General features: G+C 42.3%; 1 protein-coding gene across 1 annotated transcript in view; it reads left to right on the top strand.

The window, feature by feature from the left end:
- The window catches only part of CALCR (calcitonin receptor), a gene marked incomplete at its 3' end in the record, with an annotated part of 82,182 nt that overhangs the window by 18,436 nt on the left and 45,917 nt on the right, over nucleotides 1-17,829 (top strand). Inside the window, exons 4-5 of the mRNA XM_084281529.1 lie at nucleotides 3,008-3,120; nucleotides 14,720-14,811. Of these exons, the coding sequence (XP_084137655.1) occupies nucleotides 3,008-3,120; nucleotides 14,720-14,811 (205 nt within the window). The remainder of the gene's footprint in view (nucleotides 1-3,007; nucleotides 3,121-14,719; nucleotides 14,812-17,829) is intronic.

The raw sequence follows: 17,829 nt of genomic DNA, 5'->3' as shown, positions 1-17,829 counted from the left end.
TAAATAAATAAATAAATGGTACTGACTCTTTTAACATCTACTAGCCATAGACTTTGGCTAATTGTAAACAAACAAACAAAAGAATGATAGCGAGTACTTATGTTTGTTCCAAAGTTACAGTGTTAAGATATATGTTACATATAAAAACTGATTTGTTTTTATGAGAAAAAATTAAGATTCATAAAAGCACCGTTGGTAACACAAGCAATAGCATATACAAAACCATTACTAGGGGTTAACATTTTTAGACACCTCACTACTCCAGCGAAACTTCTATTGTGGGTAAGGTTTCTCTCATCCAGTTTTCCCAGATGACTCCTGAAGTGTCTGTCTTTCTCAGCTAACTACAGCGAGCCTGTAAAACTACCTTTGAGTATAACTTTAAGGTAGCTAAAGTTAGGTGAAATTAATCCCACACAATGCCACCATTCTTCCACTCTGAACAATTGATATCCTGGTAGTACGCTGGATACAGACAGAGCCCAAAAAAATTTATTTAAAGAGTATTTCAGTAATTTTAAAGCACATACTTCATTTTTGCCTTACTAGTATTATCTTACCTATCCTTACACTCTTGGGTATTTCTTCAGAGCTTCTTACAGATGGTTCTTGTTAGCATAAAAAACATGTGCCAAGGTTCCTAATCGCAAACCTGCCACCGTAGAAGAACTTGCAGTAGAACAGTGGTTGAGTTACATACTGCTTCATTTCTCTATAAAGCCCTAGATTTAGAAGAAATGTTCTACCAATGTGAGTCACTGGATTGGACAGTACAGAGGCTTACAGTGCACAAGGCCAAGTGTCTATTTTATCACAAGAGAAACACAAGAAACTTCTTCAAAAGCCAGTCTGTTGACAACCCATTGCACTTCAGGGGCACCACAGGTGATGGACACCCAGGTACCTAAACAGATCTCTTTATTTATGATCTACCAAGAACAGAGAACAGTAAAATAAAAAATTGTCCCTTGTATCATAAACTTTAGCCCACACCATTTTTCCAATCTAACTAGCATCTTATAATTAAATATTTTAAAAAGACATGCCATATTTATGTGTATCACAGTTGCATATCCTGACAACAGAACCCCATATTCTAGTATCAGAAATTCTGATCCCCCAGTCCCATTTTCTGACATCACAGCAAGAAATCAGTGGGCCATAGCAACTTCCAGACTAAGATCAGTTGTGTTTGTCTGGCTTCGAGGAAAAGCATGAGGCAACAGATTTGCCTCTGGCTTACAAAGGTCACATTATACTTAGGCAGAGTGCCTACCTAGGCATTAAAGTACAGAGATGATAGATGGTATTACCATTATGCTCTATAGCATATTAACAAAAGCCACGTATTCTGCACAGTGTATAGGACAGTAGGCATGATGTTTGTACACCGTGTTCCATGGCAGAGTAACGATTAATCTTTTATCTATGACTGAAAACTTTTTCCAGCTTTAGATAATATCTGGCAAAGAGTACAACGGGAACATTGCTACGCAGGCAGTCTGAGATTATCTCCAAGCTGCAGTGATGGAAGGCTGAGATAGCATGTACTGTTCTTCTTTGTATTGTTGATGCACGTATTGATTTTCAGCAGGTCCCCCAAAACAATGATTTGAAACTCACAGTAATTTCAAAAGTATGCTGTGTTCTGGAGGATTGTCGTCTTTTTGCAATGGTACTATGCAAAGTGTATTTCTAGTCAGAGGAAGATAGCTTGTTCTGTGCGATCCTTGCCTTGCTAGTGTGATCAAATGCTTTTCTTAGCATGTAAAGAGGGAATATGAATCTTCCAAACTACTAGGACCATTAATTATCAGAACTGATTAAGAAAAATAAATGCAGATGTTCGACACAAACAGTGAAGATGTGTAAGTTCAGATGGTAGTAGGCTCTTTAAAAGTAAATCGACTGGAAATGCTGAGAACCTATATATAGGGCCAATATCTATAAAACTACAGTAGACAAATGGTTGTCAAGATAGAATTTTTAGAATGTCAAAAAGTCAGACTTGAAACACTGCTTTTCATAAATAAACAGTTGTGTCACTATCTACAAGAACATCAAATAATTTAAGTTTATGATCTTATCCATTTCCCACTTTTGATACTCAGACAAGTTTTCCACTGACTCCCCCATGGCCAGTGCTTGAGGGAAGGCCAGAGGAATTAGTCCAAGACTTGACAGGTGATTAGAAGTGACTGTTTGTGGCTCTGCGTCCAGGATTTCCCAGACAGAAATGCAAATGTGGACAGGAGGATGCCTGCACGGCACACATCTGTGGTTCCAGACATCCCTCTGAGCAATCCTGATGGTTCTGCGATCGCAAAAAAAAGGATGCGTGCAAAGAAGCATGAAGCTGTTGAACGTTGGCGAGGATGTCAGAGACACCTATGGGGCAGAGACACATGTAGAGGAGCCAAATGCACATCAGATTATTTAAACAGAGAGCCTGCTTCTCTCTCTGCAGCCTCAAAGGGAAATAAGCAGGGTTCCTGCTCACCACTGGCATGAAGCTTCGGTAGCACACTTCCACCCGTCTGTGCAAATGCACTGCTGGTGTCAGGGCTATCACCATCTGCACTACACATTTTCTTTAACTAATTATTCAATTATTCCCCTTAATACATGAAACCCTGCTGCAGGACTCAGTCTGTTAGTGTCTGTGTAAGGATACCAGCATCTCATTGAGAGTGTCAGGTTTGAACAGTTTTCAACAGCCTCTTTAAATGAATTATTAACACAGAAATAATTGCATCTGAATGAAGGTTGGATATATATACTCTAGCGCATTCATTCAAGACAACAGGAGACAGATAAATGACAAATTTTGTGTCAGATAAATCTCTGAGAAACAAAAATTAAACAAAAAAAAAGTATATTAATTCCATAACTTGAAAACCCTTTGGATTTCATTACACAGGCACTTTATTTCTAAACATTAATTCTTTTTAATGTTTTTTAAAATGTGTAACATGCTAAAATAACTATAATTGTGCTTTATTATCAGAAAGAGCTTCAAAATATTGTGATGAAACTGGAAACTGGTTCCGCCATCCTGAGAGCAACCGCACTTGGTCCAACTACACCCTGTGCAACTCTTTCACCTCTGAAAAATTGAAGGTATGCTACAGTTAAAAACACAGTGATTGTCTGGGAATGGATTTAGGCTGGGCTAGCAGCAAGGCACATATGAATAGGTCAGGATTGTCTTAATTGTTTAGCTTTATTTGTTGCACAAGAATTGAATAGCAATGTCCTCCTGATTTTAACCTATTAAAATTATCTGATGAATTCTCAATATAGGTTTGCTACAGGCTGGATAATTTAGTAGCAATTCACGTGATCAGTTTTGCTGTATTTTTCCAATGCATTTTTTAATTCCTGTGATTTTTTTCCTGATTGCCCAATCAACTGTAAAATGATCCTTTAAAATTTCAGTTTTGCTTTCTGTAAAAAGTATCTTCCAAACTGTAGATATCATCTTTGCAGGGCTGGAAATCCTGATATGTTAAAATTATTTTTCATAACCAAAGAGCATCACTCTGTATTCGCTCCCTTTGAAAAGAAATATTTATGAAGGTACCATCATGCCAGAAAATCCTACAAGTCTGAACACATTTTACACATTTATAGTTTGACTGAAGTCAATGTGACTATTTACACTAATAAACTAAGCATTTGCATCAATACTTCCAAAATTGAGTTGCTAAGCTGAAAAGGGAGAACAAAGTCTAAAAGCACCAAAAGAAACAGAGAGAGAGAAATCTGAGAAAAGCTTTAAAAAAAAAGAAGTTAGAGAAACTCATGAAAATAAACATATTTCTCAAATGTGAGTGGAGCTCCAGGAAAATCTGATCACAGATTTGTGACAGAATAATTTGTGACTATTTGGAATTGTGGAAGGAAAAGAGTCAGAAAGTGATTTGATTTGGGGTTTGTCTTGGAGAATCTTTTTTTGTGCAGCCAAAAATCAGTATGTGGTTATATTTAGTAATGATCCAGCATAAAGGGCCTTGGAAAAGTCTACTGGACTAGGCAGGAGGCGAATTCTAAAAGATTTTACAGCATGAGGAATCATCTTGGTAAAATGGGGCTCACCTATGTGTCAGACAGAGTATTAGTAAAAATCTCAGCTCACAGAAGCATTAAATGGAAGCACCATAAAAATATCATTTTTCCAGATGTTGGCCCATGTAAGGAGGCAAAAAAATGTAGTTCTGTTGCCTATTATCCATGCCTTCCAGAAGAAGAATTTTGAATATCATTCAAGCGAAGTGCAGATAGAGCACAAAGGAAAATTATATGTACCTTGAGATTCTTCTGAAACAAACAAAAAAAAAAAAGTAAAATAAAATAATGGAAAATGCAGAAAGAATCTATCTTTACAGAAATGCCAAGTTGAATTATGACCTTTAGTCCAAGTCTTCAAAAACCAGGAGTATGCTTCATTTCTAGAGTATTTTCATGAACTTATAGATAGTTTAATTAACTGAGTATGAGGTATTTCTATCAGAGAATTCTCTTTCCTCAATACAAGAATTCTAGAGAGACAAGGGGAAAATCAATTACGTGTTTCAATTTCAAGTATTCTAAGCCCAGGATGAAGGTGCATAAACTAAAAATTTGGTGAATCAGTGTAAGTTCTTGTCGTGGTTTAACCCGACCGGCAGCTAAACACCACGCAGCCGTTCGCTCACCCTCCCCCCTCCCTCTCTGGGACGGGGGAGAGAAATGGAAAGTGAAGCCCGTGAGTTGAGATAAAGACAGTTTAATAAGACAGGAAAGAAAAAAAAAAATAACAAAAATAATAATAACAATAATAATAATGATGATACAATGGGGATAATACGAAAGTAATAATAGTATGTACAAACAAGTGATGCACAATGCAATTGCTCACCACCCTGCTGACCGATGCCCAGCCTAACCCCGAGCAGTCCGGCCCCCTCCCCCCGGCTAGCCACCCCTATATATTGTTTAGCATGACGTCAGATGGTATGGAATACCCCTTTGGCTAGTTTGGGTCACCTGTCCTGGGTCTGTCCCCTCCCAGCTCTTACTGCACCCCCCAGCCTGCCCGTTGGCAGGACAGAGCAAAGGCTGAGATGTCCTTGGCTTAGTATAAGCACTGCTCTGCAACAATTAAAGCATCGGGGTGTTATCAGCACTCTTCTCATTCTAAGCCAAAACACAGCATTCCACCAGCTACTAGGAAGAAAATTAATTCTGTGCTAACTGAAACCAGGACATCTATCCACCCCTTATTCCATACCATTTATGTCATGCTCAGGTTACCCTCTTTTCCATACATTCTAATTAGTCACCTATAGTAATCATGGTAGTGATAACATACAGTATAATATACTATTTAACATGGTGCAATTCAGTTCATGGGCTATTCTCACCCAGTATTAAATCTCCTTGAGGTACACACCGGACCTCTCCGTTCTTTTGCATCACCCACCAAGTATATCCAGGTCCCTGAGCGAAAACAATTCCACGAATAGGTTTGCCTTTTCCTGAGGCAGGAGTAGCCCAGACTGTTTTACCCAGCATATTTTTTACATGCACTACAGGAACTTTATCCCCATCTACAGTACGTAACAGGTTTGATTGGGCAGGTCCAGCTCGGTTGGTAGATCCCCTAGTATTGACTAACCAGGTGGCCTTTGCCAAATGCGTATCCCAGTTTTTGAACGTCCCAGCGCCCATTGCTTTCAAGGTAGTCTTTAACAGGCCATTGTATCGTTCAACTTTCCCGGAGGCTGGTGCATGATAGGGGATGTGATACACCCATTCAATACCATGTTCTTTGGCCCAAGTGTCTATAAGGTTGTTTCGGAAGTGAGTCCCATTATCTGATTCTATTCTTTCTGGGGTGCCATGTCGCCATAGGACTTGCTTTTCAAGGCCCAGGATGGTGTTCCGGGCGGTAGCATGAGGCACAGGATATGTTTCCAGCCATCCGGTGGTTGCTTCCACCATTGTAAGTACGTGGCGCTTGCCATTGCGAGTTTGAGGGAGTGTGATGTAATCAATCTGCCAGGCCTCTCCATATTTATATTTCAGCCATCGTCCTCCATACCAAAGAGGCTTTGACCGTTTGGCTTGCTTGATTGCAGCACATGTTTCACAGTCATGAATAACCTGTGCTATAGCGTCCATGGTCAAGTCCACCCCTCGATCACGAGCCCATCTGTATGTTGCATCTCTACCTTGATGGCCTGAGGTGTCATGGGCCCATCGGGCTATAAATAATTCACCTTTATGCTGCCAATCCAGGTCCACCTGAGCTACTTCAATCTTAGCAGCCTGATCCACCTGCTGGTTGTTTTGATGTTCTTCAGTAGCCCGATTCTTGGGCACATGAGCGTCTACGTGGCGTACTTTCACAGCCAGGTTCTCTACCCGAGCAGCAATATCTTGCCACAATGCAGCAGCCCAGATAGGTTTGCCCCTACGCTGCCAGTTGTTTTGCTTCCATTGCTGTAACCATCCCCACAGGGCATTTGCTACCATCCATGAATCGGTGTAGAGATAGAGAACTGGCCATTTTTCTCGTTCAGCAATGTCTAAAGCCAGCTGAATGGCTTTCACTTCTGCAAACTGACTCGATTCACCTTCTCCCTCAGCAGCTTCTGCAACTCGTCGCGTAGGACTCCATACAGCAGCCTTCCATCTCCGATGCTTCCCCACAATACGACAGGACCCATCAGTGAACAGGGCATATTTCTTTTCATTCTCTGGCAACTGGTTGTATAGTGGGGCTTCTTCAGCACGACCCACCTCCTCCTCTGATGATATCCCAAAGTATTTGCCTTCTGGCCAGTCCATGATCACTTCCAATATTCCTGGGCGACTGGGGTTTCCTATTCGAGCCCGCTGAGTAATCAGTGCAACCCACTTGCTCCATGTAGCATCAGTTGCATGATGCGTAGAGGGGACCCTTCCCTTGAACATCCAGCCTAGTACCGGTAATCGGGGTGCTAGGAGGAGCTGCGCTTCAGTACCGACCACCTCCGAAGCAGATCGAACTCCTTCATATGCTGCCAATATCTCCTTTTCAGTTGGAGTATAGCGGGCCTCAGATCCTCTGTATCCCCGACTCCAAAACCCCAGAGGCCGACCTCGAGTTTCCCCAGGTTCTTTCTGCCAGAGGCTCCAGGTGGGGCCGTTCTCCCCGGCTGCAGTGTAGAGCACATTCTTTACATCTGGTCCTGTTCGAACTGGCCCAAGGGCTACTGCATGGACTATTTCCTGCTTGATTTGTTCAAAGGCTTGTCGTTGTTCAGGGCCCCATTCAAACTCATTCTTCTTGCGAGTTACTTGGTAGAGTGGGTTTACAATCAGACTGTAATTTGGGATGTGCATTCTCCAAAACCCCACAACACCTAGGAAAGTCTGTGTTTCTTTTTTGTTAGTTGGTGGAGACATAGCTGTTATTTTGTTGATCACATCCATTGGGATTTGACGACGTCCATCTTGCCATTTTATTCCTAAAAACTGGATCTCCCGTGCAGGTCCTTTGACTTTATTTTGTTTTATGGCAAAACCGGCTTTCAGAAGGATTTGGACTATTTTCTTCCCTTTCTCGAAAACTTCCTCTGCTGTGTCACCCCACACAATAATGTCATCGATGTACTGCAGGTGTTCAGGAGCTTCCCCCTGCTCTAGTGCAGACTGGATCAGCCCATGGCAAATGGTAGGGCTGTGTTTCCACCCCTGGGGCAGCCTATTCCAAGTATATTGGACTCCCCTCCAAGTGAAGGCAAATTGTGGCCTGCACTCTGCTGCTAGAGGGATGGAGAAAAATGCATTAGCGATATCAATTGTGGCGTACCACTTGGCTGCCTTCGATTCAAGTTCATACTGAAGTTCCAGCATGTCCGGCACTGCAGCACTCAGTGGTGGCGTGACTTCGTTCAAGCCGCGATAGTCCACTGTTAGTCTCCACTCGCCATTAGACTTTCGCACTGGCCATATGGGACTATTGAAAGGTGAATGAGTCTTGCTGATCACTCCTTGGCTCTCCAATTGACGAATTAGCTTATGGATGGGAATCAGGGAGTCTCGGTTGGTGCGATATTGCCGCCGGTGCACAGTTGTGGTAGCAATTGGCACTTGCTGTTCTTCGACCCTCAGCAACCCCACAACAGAGGGGTCCTCTGAGAGACCAGGCAAGGTAGATAATTGTTTAATGCCCTCTGTCTCTAAGGCAGCAATACCAAAAGCCCACCGGAACCCTTTTGGGTCCTTGCAGTATCCTCTTCTAAGATAGTCTATGCCAAGGATACATGGAGCATCCGGACCAGTCACAATGCGGTGCTTTTCCCACTCATTCCCAGTCAGACTCACTTCAGCCTCCAATACAGTCAACTGCTGAGATCCCCCTGTCACTCCACAAATATAGATGGGCTCTGGTCCTTTATAGCTCGATGGCATTATAGTACATTGTGCACCGGTGTCTACTAAAGCCTTATACTTCTGTGCGCGTGATGTGCCAGGCCATCGAATCCACACAGTCCAATAAACTCGATTGTCCCTTTCCTCCCCCTGGCTGGAGGCAGGGCCCCCCTAATCCTGGTCAGAATCTTCCTCGTTTCTGTGTTTGAAGGACTGTCTGCTGGAAGTTGGAGCAGCAAACTTTTCGGAGAATCCCTTTTTCCTGATTGTTTTCTTTTGCAACTCACGTACCCGTGCCTCTAGGGTCGCGGTAGATTTTCCATCCCACTTTCTCATGTCCTCTCCATGGTCTCGTAAGTAAAACCACAGGGTGGCACGGGGTGAGTACCCACCATATCGTCTTCCTTGTGTGGGTGAACGCCTACCCCTGACAGCTGAGACACTGCTTTGTACAGGTGCGAAGGAGAATAATCTCTCTTCAAGTTGGTGAACCTTTTCAGAAAGTTTCTCCCAAGTGTTCTCCTTTGGTCGGTGGGCACTGGTTGGTTCAGGTGGGGAGGACAATAGATTCTCTTCAAGTTGGTGAACCTTTTCAGAAAGTTTCTCCACAGCTGAGACGCAGGCTTGTAAGGAAGAGGAGAGACTTTCTTCGTACTGCCGGAGTTGTTTAGCCGCTTCACCCACTGTGGGTTCCTCATCCTCTTTCCAGGCCATTATTGCCAATGAGCTGGCATATGATGATGGTGCACTCCGTACAAACTTCCGCCACATGGGTCGTGTACACTTGACTTCATCTGGATCTGTGGATGTTTGATTGAGGTCTGGATCCTCATAAATCACTTCCCGTACGGCTAATTCCCTCAGGTACTGGATTCCCTTCTCCATAGTGGTCCACTTGCCTGGTAGACATAAAATATCTTCCTTGAAGGGATACCTTTCCCTCACAGCTGAGAGGAGACGCCTCCAGAGGCTGGTGGGTCGTGCTCCATCTGCAATTGCTTTGTCAATGCCGGCGTCTCGAGCAAGGGATCCCAGCCGCTTGGCTTCCCTGCCGTCTAATTCCACACAATTGGCTCCAGAGTCCCAGCACCGGAGCAGCCAGGTGACAAGCTGCTCACCTATACAGCGACCAAAATCTTTTCGCACATCTCGTAGCTCGCGCTCGTTTAGGCTTCGGGTAGTTACTGTTGCTCTTTCGGCATCCTCATCTTCCTCCTCCTGAATCCTTGACGGCCCAGCGTCGTCATCATCTTCGTCATCTCTATACTTAGTTTTGGCAGAAGCCTTACCTGGATTGGCAGAAGACTCTCTGCGTTCTAAACGACTTGAATTTCTGTACCATATTTTCACCTTCTCTACAGGGGCAGCTTGCACTGCTACTGCTCGTTTCTCTGACTTTGTTACAGGGTCTGCCACAGGGGTTGGAATGCCCTCTGCAGGGTCAACTTGCACTGCTACAGCTCGTTTCTCTGACACGGCCACAGGAGCTGGAGCGGCTACAGGAGCTGGAGCAGTTGCAGGAACCGGAGCTGTAGCGGCTACAGGAGCTGGAGCTGGAGCTGGAGCAGTTGCAGGAGCTGGGACTGGAGCAGCAGTAGGAGCTGGAGCTGGAGCGGCTTCAGGAGCTGGAGCTGGAGCGGCTTCAGGAGCTGGGACTGGAGCAGTTGCAGGAACTGGGACTGGAGTAGCGGCCGGAGCTGGAACTGGAGCGACTGCAGGAACTGGGACTGGAGCAGCTGCAGGAGCTGGAGCTGGAGCGGCTTCAGGAGCTGGAGCTGGAGCAGTTGCAGGAACTGGGACTGGAGTAGCGGCCGGAGCTGGAACTGGAGCGACTGCAGGAGCTGGGACTGGAGCAGCTGCAGGAGCTGGGACTGGAGCGGCTGCAGGAGCTGGGACTGGAGCGGCTGCAGGAGCTGGAGCTGGAGCGGCTGCAGGAGCTGGGACTGGAGCGGCTGCAGGAGCTGGGACTGGAGCGGCTGCAGGAGCTGGGACTGGAGCGGCTGCAGGAGCTGGGACTGGAGCGGCTGCAGGAGCTGGGACTGGAGCAGCTGCAGGAGCTGGGACTGGAGCAGCTGCAGGAGCTGGGACTGGAGCGGCTGCAGGAGCTGGGACTGGAGCGGCTGCAGGAGCTGGGACTGGAGCGGCTGCAGGAGCTGGAGCTGGAGCGGCTGCAGGAGCTGGAGCTGGAGCAGTTGCAGGAACTGGGACTGGAGCGGCTGCAGGAGCTGGGACTGGAGCGGCTGCAGAATCCACCGTAGGGGTCACAGTGGCCGTTGGATCTGTCACAGGGTTTGGAGTGGCCGCAGGGTCTGTCACTAAGTTGACAGCAGTATCAATGGCAGCTCGATAGGCATGAGCCAGGCCCCAGCACGTTACAATGATTTGTGTTACTTTGGAACTGCCAGAATCATTACACCTTTTTTTCAAGCATTCTGCCAGTTTTTGAGGATTTTGCCATTGTTCAGGGGTGAATTTCCAACACACTGGGGGTGCCAACTGCTCTAGATGCCTGCCCATATCCACCCATACTCCCTGCCACCCACAACTATACTGCCTCCGGGCAGATCTCCGGATGAGCTTCATAAGTAGTTGTTTAACTTTAAGCAGAATCTGAAGTGCATTCATGAGGCAGAACAACAAGACTATGGTATTCTGAGTATTCCAGAAATATTCAATATCTTGGAGAGCTATTGTGACAAGCTCAGGGGATAAGAGGGTGGTGAAGGAGGAAGGCAGAGTGACCCAGGAGGATACAGGGGTGGTGAAGGAGAAAGGGAGAGTAAGCAAGTAAGGAAAAATATCCTCCCCTTTCCCCTCCACAGATTGACTCTCTAATGGAGAAAAACAATAGGTATAATTGCTAATAGTTCCCAAGATGCTGTTTCCAAAGTACAGAGTCCACGATGTTACTGAGTATAAATACCAAGTTAGAGTCATGACCAGATATCTTATCGTCTCATAAGCCATTGCTATAACACTTAGTACCATAATGGTCTGAAACCAGGGCCCGGAGAGGAGAAACAACACTACAGAGAGCAAATACGGAAAATAATGTACTATAATACTCAATTTGGAAAACAGGCGCAGCAGAGTTGTGATTAAAGCAATCAGCATCATGACAAGTGACTATTAAGCAGGTCTAATCCTTACACCAATTTTAGTTTAACACACTCTGATCAGATCTGCCGTTATCTCAACCTTTCGGGCCCCACGTTGGGCGCCAAAAAGACTGTCGTGGTTTAACCCGACCGGCAGCTAAACACCACGCAGCCGCTCGCTCACCCTCCCCCCTCCCTCTCTGGGACGGGGGAGAAAAATGGAAAGTGAAGCCCGTGAGTTGAGATAAAGACAGTTTAATAAGACAGGAAAGAAAAAAAAAAATAACAAAAATAATAATAACAATAATAATAATGATGATACAATGGGGATAATACGAAAGTAATAATAGTATGTACAAACAAGTGATGCACAATGCAATTGCTCACCACCCTGCTGACCGATGCCCAGCCTAACCCCGAGCAGTCCGGCCCCCTCCCCCCGGCTAGCCACCCCTATATATTGTTTAGCATGACGTCAGATGGTATGGAATACCCCTTTGGCTAGTTTGGGTCACCTGTCCTGGGTCTGTCCCCTCCCAGCTCTTACTGCACCCCCCAGCCTGCCCGTTGGCAGGACAGAGCAAAGGCTGAGATGTCCTTGGCTTAGTATAAGCACTGCTCTGCAACAATTAAAGCATCGGGGTGTTATCAGCACTCTTCTCATTCTAAGCCAAAACACAGCATTCCACCAGCTACTAGGAAGAAAATTAATTCTGTGCTAACTGAAACCAGGACAGTTCTATATATCAGAAAGAACATCAAAGGTTGCCATTTTGAGGAGTGTAGAGGTTAATCAAATAGTTGCTTGTTTGAAGTTAACTGAAAATACCTACATGCTATGCTTTTGAGATGGATTACAGAGGCAGAAATAAAACAAAACATTTATGAACAGTTCTGTAAATTGAATTCAGGCTTTAAAATTGTATCAATCTAATATCATATAGTGACCACTTAGTATGCAGTGGAAGAAACATCACATGCACACAGGTAAAAACCTCTCCCACTACTCTATTCAGAAATCTGTCTCATCTCTGCTCTCCGATCTGCCTTCTCTGGGGTTTTGTGGTCACTAGCAATGTTGTGGTTAGTCATTGTGGAGGGAAAGTAGGAGACCTAGAGTTTTTTCAGTTAATATGCATGGATTCCCATAAATCTTGGTGAGTGATACGTTGTTGTAAATAAGAACTAGGCCACCATATCGCTTAGGTTAATGAAAGCAGGAGCTTATTCCAGTTGTGCAATGGCTGAAGAATAAGCTAGATAAGATGTGCACTTGTGCTAAGTAGAATAGCTTTGTTTTCTGAATTTTATTCATATCTGTTTTCAACTGCAACTTTAAGCTGACTTGGGAAAAAAAAAAAAAAGCCATCATCAAAACTTAGGACTACAGAAATCAATTAGAAGCTTGCCAGATATTAACTGAGTATGCCTGAAATAAAAGAGTTGTATGAAACATTCCTTATCCCTTTGTTCTTCTCCCTTTGCCAAAAACACACAAAAGATGCAGAGAGGGAGTAATAAAGAAACAATGTGCAAAATGCTGCACTAGTACTTGCAAACTTTTCATGGAGGAGGGTGATCTTAAAAAATTCATCTAATCATTGAAAAAGGAAAATCACTCTTGCATAACAAAAGAAAAATTAATGAAATAGAAGATAAATCCAAGAGAGGAATCTTCTATCTAGTCTCTTTTTTTCAGGACAGGCTGATAGTATACTAGTGCTTTCAGAAAAAAAAAAAATAAAAAAAGGACTGGTGGATCTTGGCATGCCATTAGCCTCCTGCAGTATTCTGACAGCTGGATGATGCTTAAGAGCTTGGCTGAGACCAAAGTATGACATTTAAATACCACAGCATTCTGCAGCCAAGGCGCTGTCCTGTGATTTTGCTTCACTGTTGGCATACAAAAAATGCATAGGCCTATCTTAGATTTCAGTGATATTAGTCAAAGTGAAAGCTTGATTACCTGTTGTTTGTTTTTTTGTTTTTGTTTTTGTTTTTTCCAGCAATACAAGACTAGTGAGTTGCCCAATGGCAAGGTTCACATTAGTGTCAAAACCAGAATTGTCACTGGATGTCGTGTTCTAATGTCATGTTGGAGCTGCTAAACTGTTTTCAGTTCATCTACTGCTTTCATGGCTTCACAGACCTTATTCATAAGCTCCAGGAATCACTGGAATTGTACTCTCCATTAGGGAGAATCTGGCATTTGCACCCACTTGTCATAACACAACTACTCTACCTCCTCAGTTATTTTAGTAGAGTTTTTTGCATGTTTTCCAGCTGTGACGTGTCCTTCTTAGAGTGAGGAGGCCAGAGTCACAGGTTTGAGATGTGGTATATAAGTTTTAAATAGAGACAAAATGATGTTCTATCCTCAGTGCCTTTCCTGATCATAGCTGACATTTTGTTTACTCTTTGGCTGTCACTACAGATTGAGACAATGATTCAGAGAACTGGCTGGATGACTTCAAGATCTTGTTCCTGACTTTAGTTGCCAGTTCTGAGTTTAGCATTGCTTAAGCAGGGTTTAGATTGTTTATCCCTACTTTTATCTATGTTGAAGTTCACATGGTATCTTCTTGTCTCCTTGCTTAGTTATCTGAGGCCCTTCTGGAGTCCGTTACTGTTATCTAGAAGAGCTAAGTATCATTTGGGAACTTAGAGATTTTTCTACATCCTCCCATCCCCAGGTCATCAACGAATCCATTGAACAAAAAGCCAGCCCTGATACCAGTGCTTAAGTCACCTAACTGACTCATCTCCATCCAAAAGTGACCATTAAACTTTTACTCCCTGCTGTTTAAGCAGCTTTCAGATGATAAAACCTTTCTTCCAATACTGTGGCAACCTGTATTTTCCTTAATATTTTTTTGGTGTGGAAACTTGTCTTGTGCGTTTGAAAACCCAAGTGTATTATGTCTGCTATGCTCCCCTAGAGCTCAGGAAAGTTAGTGACGCATAATGCGAGCAAGGATCTTGCCAGTGATTTCAGTGCAGCAGAAACACATCAAATTATGTAAGAAACACTTATCTCTTCTTTAGACCTTGAGTCATACCATTTAGTGTATTGCTGCTATTAAAAGAATATTGCAAAAGAACTTTTTAAAGAAAAGAAATACAAAATAGGATGTTGATTTTGTAGATTCCTCCTTAACAAGAAAAAATTGAGTACCTGCAAGTTGCTCATGTTTTACATTTCTTTTTTTAAATTGCAGATGGCGTTCATACTTTATTATATGGCGATCGTTGGCCATGCTTTGTCTATAACATCCCTGTTGATTTCCCTGGCAATTTTCTTCTATTTCAAGTAAGTGTTTCTTACAAACACTCTCTTCTTTTCTTGAGGAATCTCGTGTGGTAACCAAAGAAAAGCTTGGAAGGGGCCAGCTCTTTTGAGTGCCTTTTTATATAATCCTGACTATAATTAAATAAATAAATAAACAAACTCAGCACAGTGTTCTCTCACCACTGTGACATCTCCCAGTGATATGTAGCCAAAATCATGATGTTAGATTTATCAAGAATTGTGTAGAATTGCAACCCATAGGGGAATGGCATAACTGTGGATGTGGGAAGGCCCCTCATTTAACATTTCCCTATTGTTCCTTGGAGGGCATGTCCAGCCCAGCCCCTGGAAGTTACAGTGACTTCACAGAGCGGTAGCTTGAGGCCCCCAGCTCCCAAAGGACAGGAATACCCTCATCTGTTGCTCAGGAACTGATCTGTTGACTTGGGAAAGCAATTACAAGGACGCATCACTAAGAATTAATCTGGTACTAATGTGTAGCCTCTCATTGTCATTCAAAGGACAAACAGTAATTTGCTAAATCAGAACTTTAAAGGAGACTAAACTGATATTTGCTGAAAGTATTGCAACTACTGTATGGGAACTCAAGCATTTCAGTCATGTCATTTAGTGAATCTGTCTGCACACTATTTATTATAGCAGCGAAGGAGCGGAGGGAGCTCAGATTTGCCCTCAGACATGTACTCACAGCTTCAGTCACTATCAGTAATGAGGGGCTATCTGTTTTCAGCTCAGGGAGATGGTAAGCACAGTGGAAGACACCAAAGGCACCACATTTGTAGCAGATTAAAGTCTCCAATTCTTTCTTTGTTTTCAAATCACATGAAATGTTGAAGTATCTACACATAGCTAAACCACACTCTAGCTAAAGAGGATTTCTCACTGCCAGTCACTGCAAACGTGTATGTTAGATGGCACTGGGGGATTACTGTGGGGAAAATACTAGAGAATAAACACTGGACAAGCCATGAACTGCTGTGCATTCAGGGCTACAATGACGTGCATAAGGTATATTCTTCCCTAGCTTTTAAGCAAACTATTTAAGATATGTCATTACCTTACTGTAACATTACTGTAAACTCCAGACTTCCAGAAAATGGGATTGTGATGTTCATTCATAAATACTTTGGTGTAATAGAATGACATATTCAATAAAATGGCCCAGGTGGAATTGTATTATTTTACTGATTTCAGCCAAGGTGCATCTATTACTTGCAGTAAGAGAGAGACATCATTACTTCATGACCAGAGGTAGGTAAGCACCCACCAGGTGCACAATATATCTGGAGATAACTGCAATGTAGTCTAAATGGCCAGGTAAAGTTTTCCAAGTTGATAGGATATTGCACGTTGGGAAACAAGGAAACAAGGCAAGAGTAATGTAAGAAACAAATGCAACTGCTTCTGAAAAAATAAACAGGCTTGCAAACTGATGGAACTTTATTGCCAACAAGATTATATCATTCAAGAATATAGAAAAATCCCAAATTCTGAAGAATGTAGTATTCCGTGAGCAGTTAGGAATGCAAGGCAAAAGGAACACTTTTTTTTTTTAATCCACAGTCTTCTTTATAGGGATTAAAAACAAATAGTTGCACAATAATGGCAGCCTATGGTAATTAAAGTCCATCACTGTTGTCATTATAAGAATGTATTGTTTAGAGATTGCAATTTAGGCTGTAAGAAATTATTTAAACCTAAGCTTGTTGATTATGCTGGCCTGTGTGAGAGTAGCATTAAGCTTTTTTTACACAAGTGTCAACAGAGCTGAGTCCTTGATGAGCATTCAAAATCCAGTTTTTTATTTGTCATCATTCTCACAGAAAGATAAATGATATTGGTTTTGTACCCATCAATCTATTTCAAAAACTCAGAGACATATTTGCAATCTAAAAGTGTAGAATACTTCTAAAGATACTTTATTTCCCAGCAGATATATAAAGAGCATGAGTTTTATATATAGGCCATAATTTATTATTTGTTTTTATTTGGTTGATGTTTCTAGAAAAATTAAAAAACAACAACAAAAAAAGTCTCCAATCTGTCAACTTGGAACTCAAATACAATAAATACACCAAATACATTTTTTTCAGATCTTAGTGATGAAAATAGTAACTGTGAATTATGAGCAGGTTCTAAATTACCACCTCATGCCAAATCATGGATCTATATATGCCTTGTTTTCAAAAAGAGGATACATTCTCCATAAGATCTTTATTTTCCAAAGCAGTTTTTCACATATTGAAATTTCCAAGTCTGTAAAGGGAAGAATTGGCTTTTTTTTTTTTTTTTTTTTTTTTTTAATAACTTTATCATGTAGCCTTAACTGAAAACAAAGGGTATTTCAGTAATCATTCAACTTCTTGACACCAGTAAAGCCAAGTAATCATTATGAAGTACATGTAGTATATATTCTTTTGTGACCATTTAGTTAAAAACATTTCCTATCACTCTTGTAGTGCAGAGTTTTTATATGTCTAGATACGTTAAATGTCTTAGAATTGGTAGATTTAATGTGTTGCTGCATAAGTAAAGTACAATATGACAAACTTTACATGCTAGATTGTGAGATACCATCAATTTCATTAGCTGAACTTCTGAGATGTTTTTTAGGCCAGAAATACATATATGAAGATTTGTAGAATCTTTATCACAGAGCAAACACAAAATTCCAGCTTACATGTGCATAGTAAGAGCAGAAATTTGTGGATAAAAAGTCCCCTTGCAGAACCCCTATATCTAGAGCACAAGGGATGGTTGTCTGGCTTTAAAAATCTACAATGAAAGGTGCTCCACAAGATACCTGTTACAGTGCTTAAACTGTAATTTAATTGTAATTGTTTTCAATTGTAGCAATATAGTTCCTTTATTATAACCTAAATCTTACATGAGGGACCTTATCCTATTTCTGGTACCTACTTTGATCTATATTTACCATGGCTGTCTTTTGAAATTTCCATTGCATTTCTATTATGATAGATCCAAGTGCAAATCTGGGAAATGTATCTCTAAACAGGC

This window comes from Netta rufina, assembly GCF_964035555.1.
Source record: "Netta rufina genome assembly, chromosome: 2".
In the NCBI taxonomy this organism is placed as follows: Eukaryota; Metazoa; Chordata; class Aves; order Anseriformes; family Anatidae; genus Netta; species Netta rufina.
This window is presented reverse-complemented; position numbering and strand designations above follow the sequence as displayed.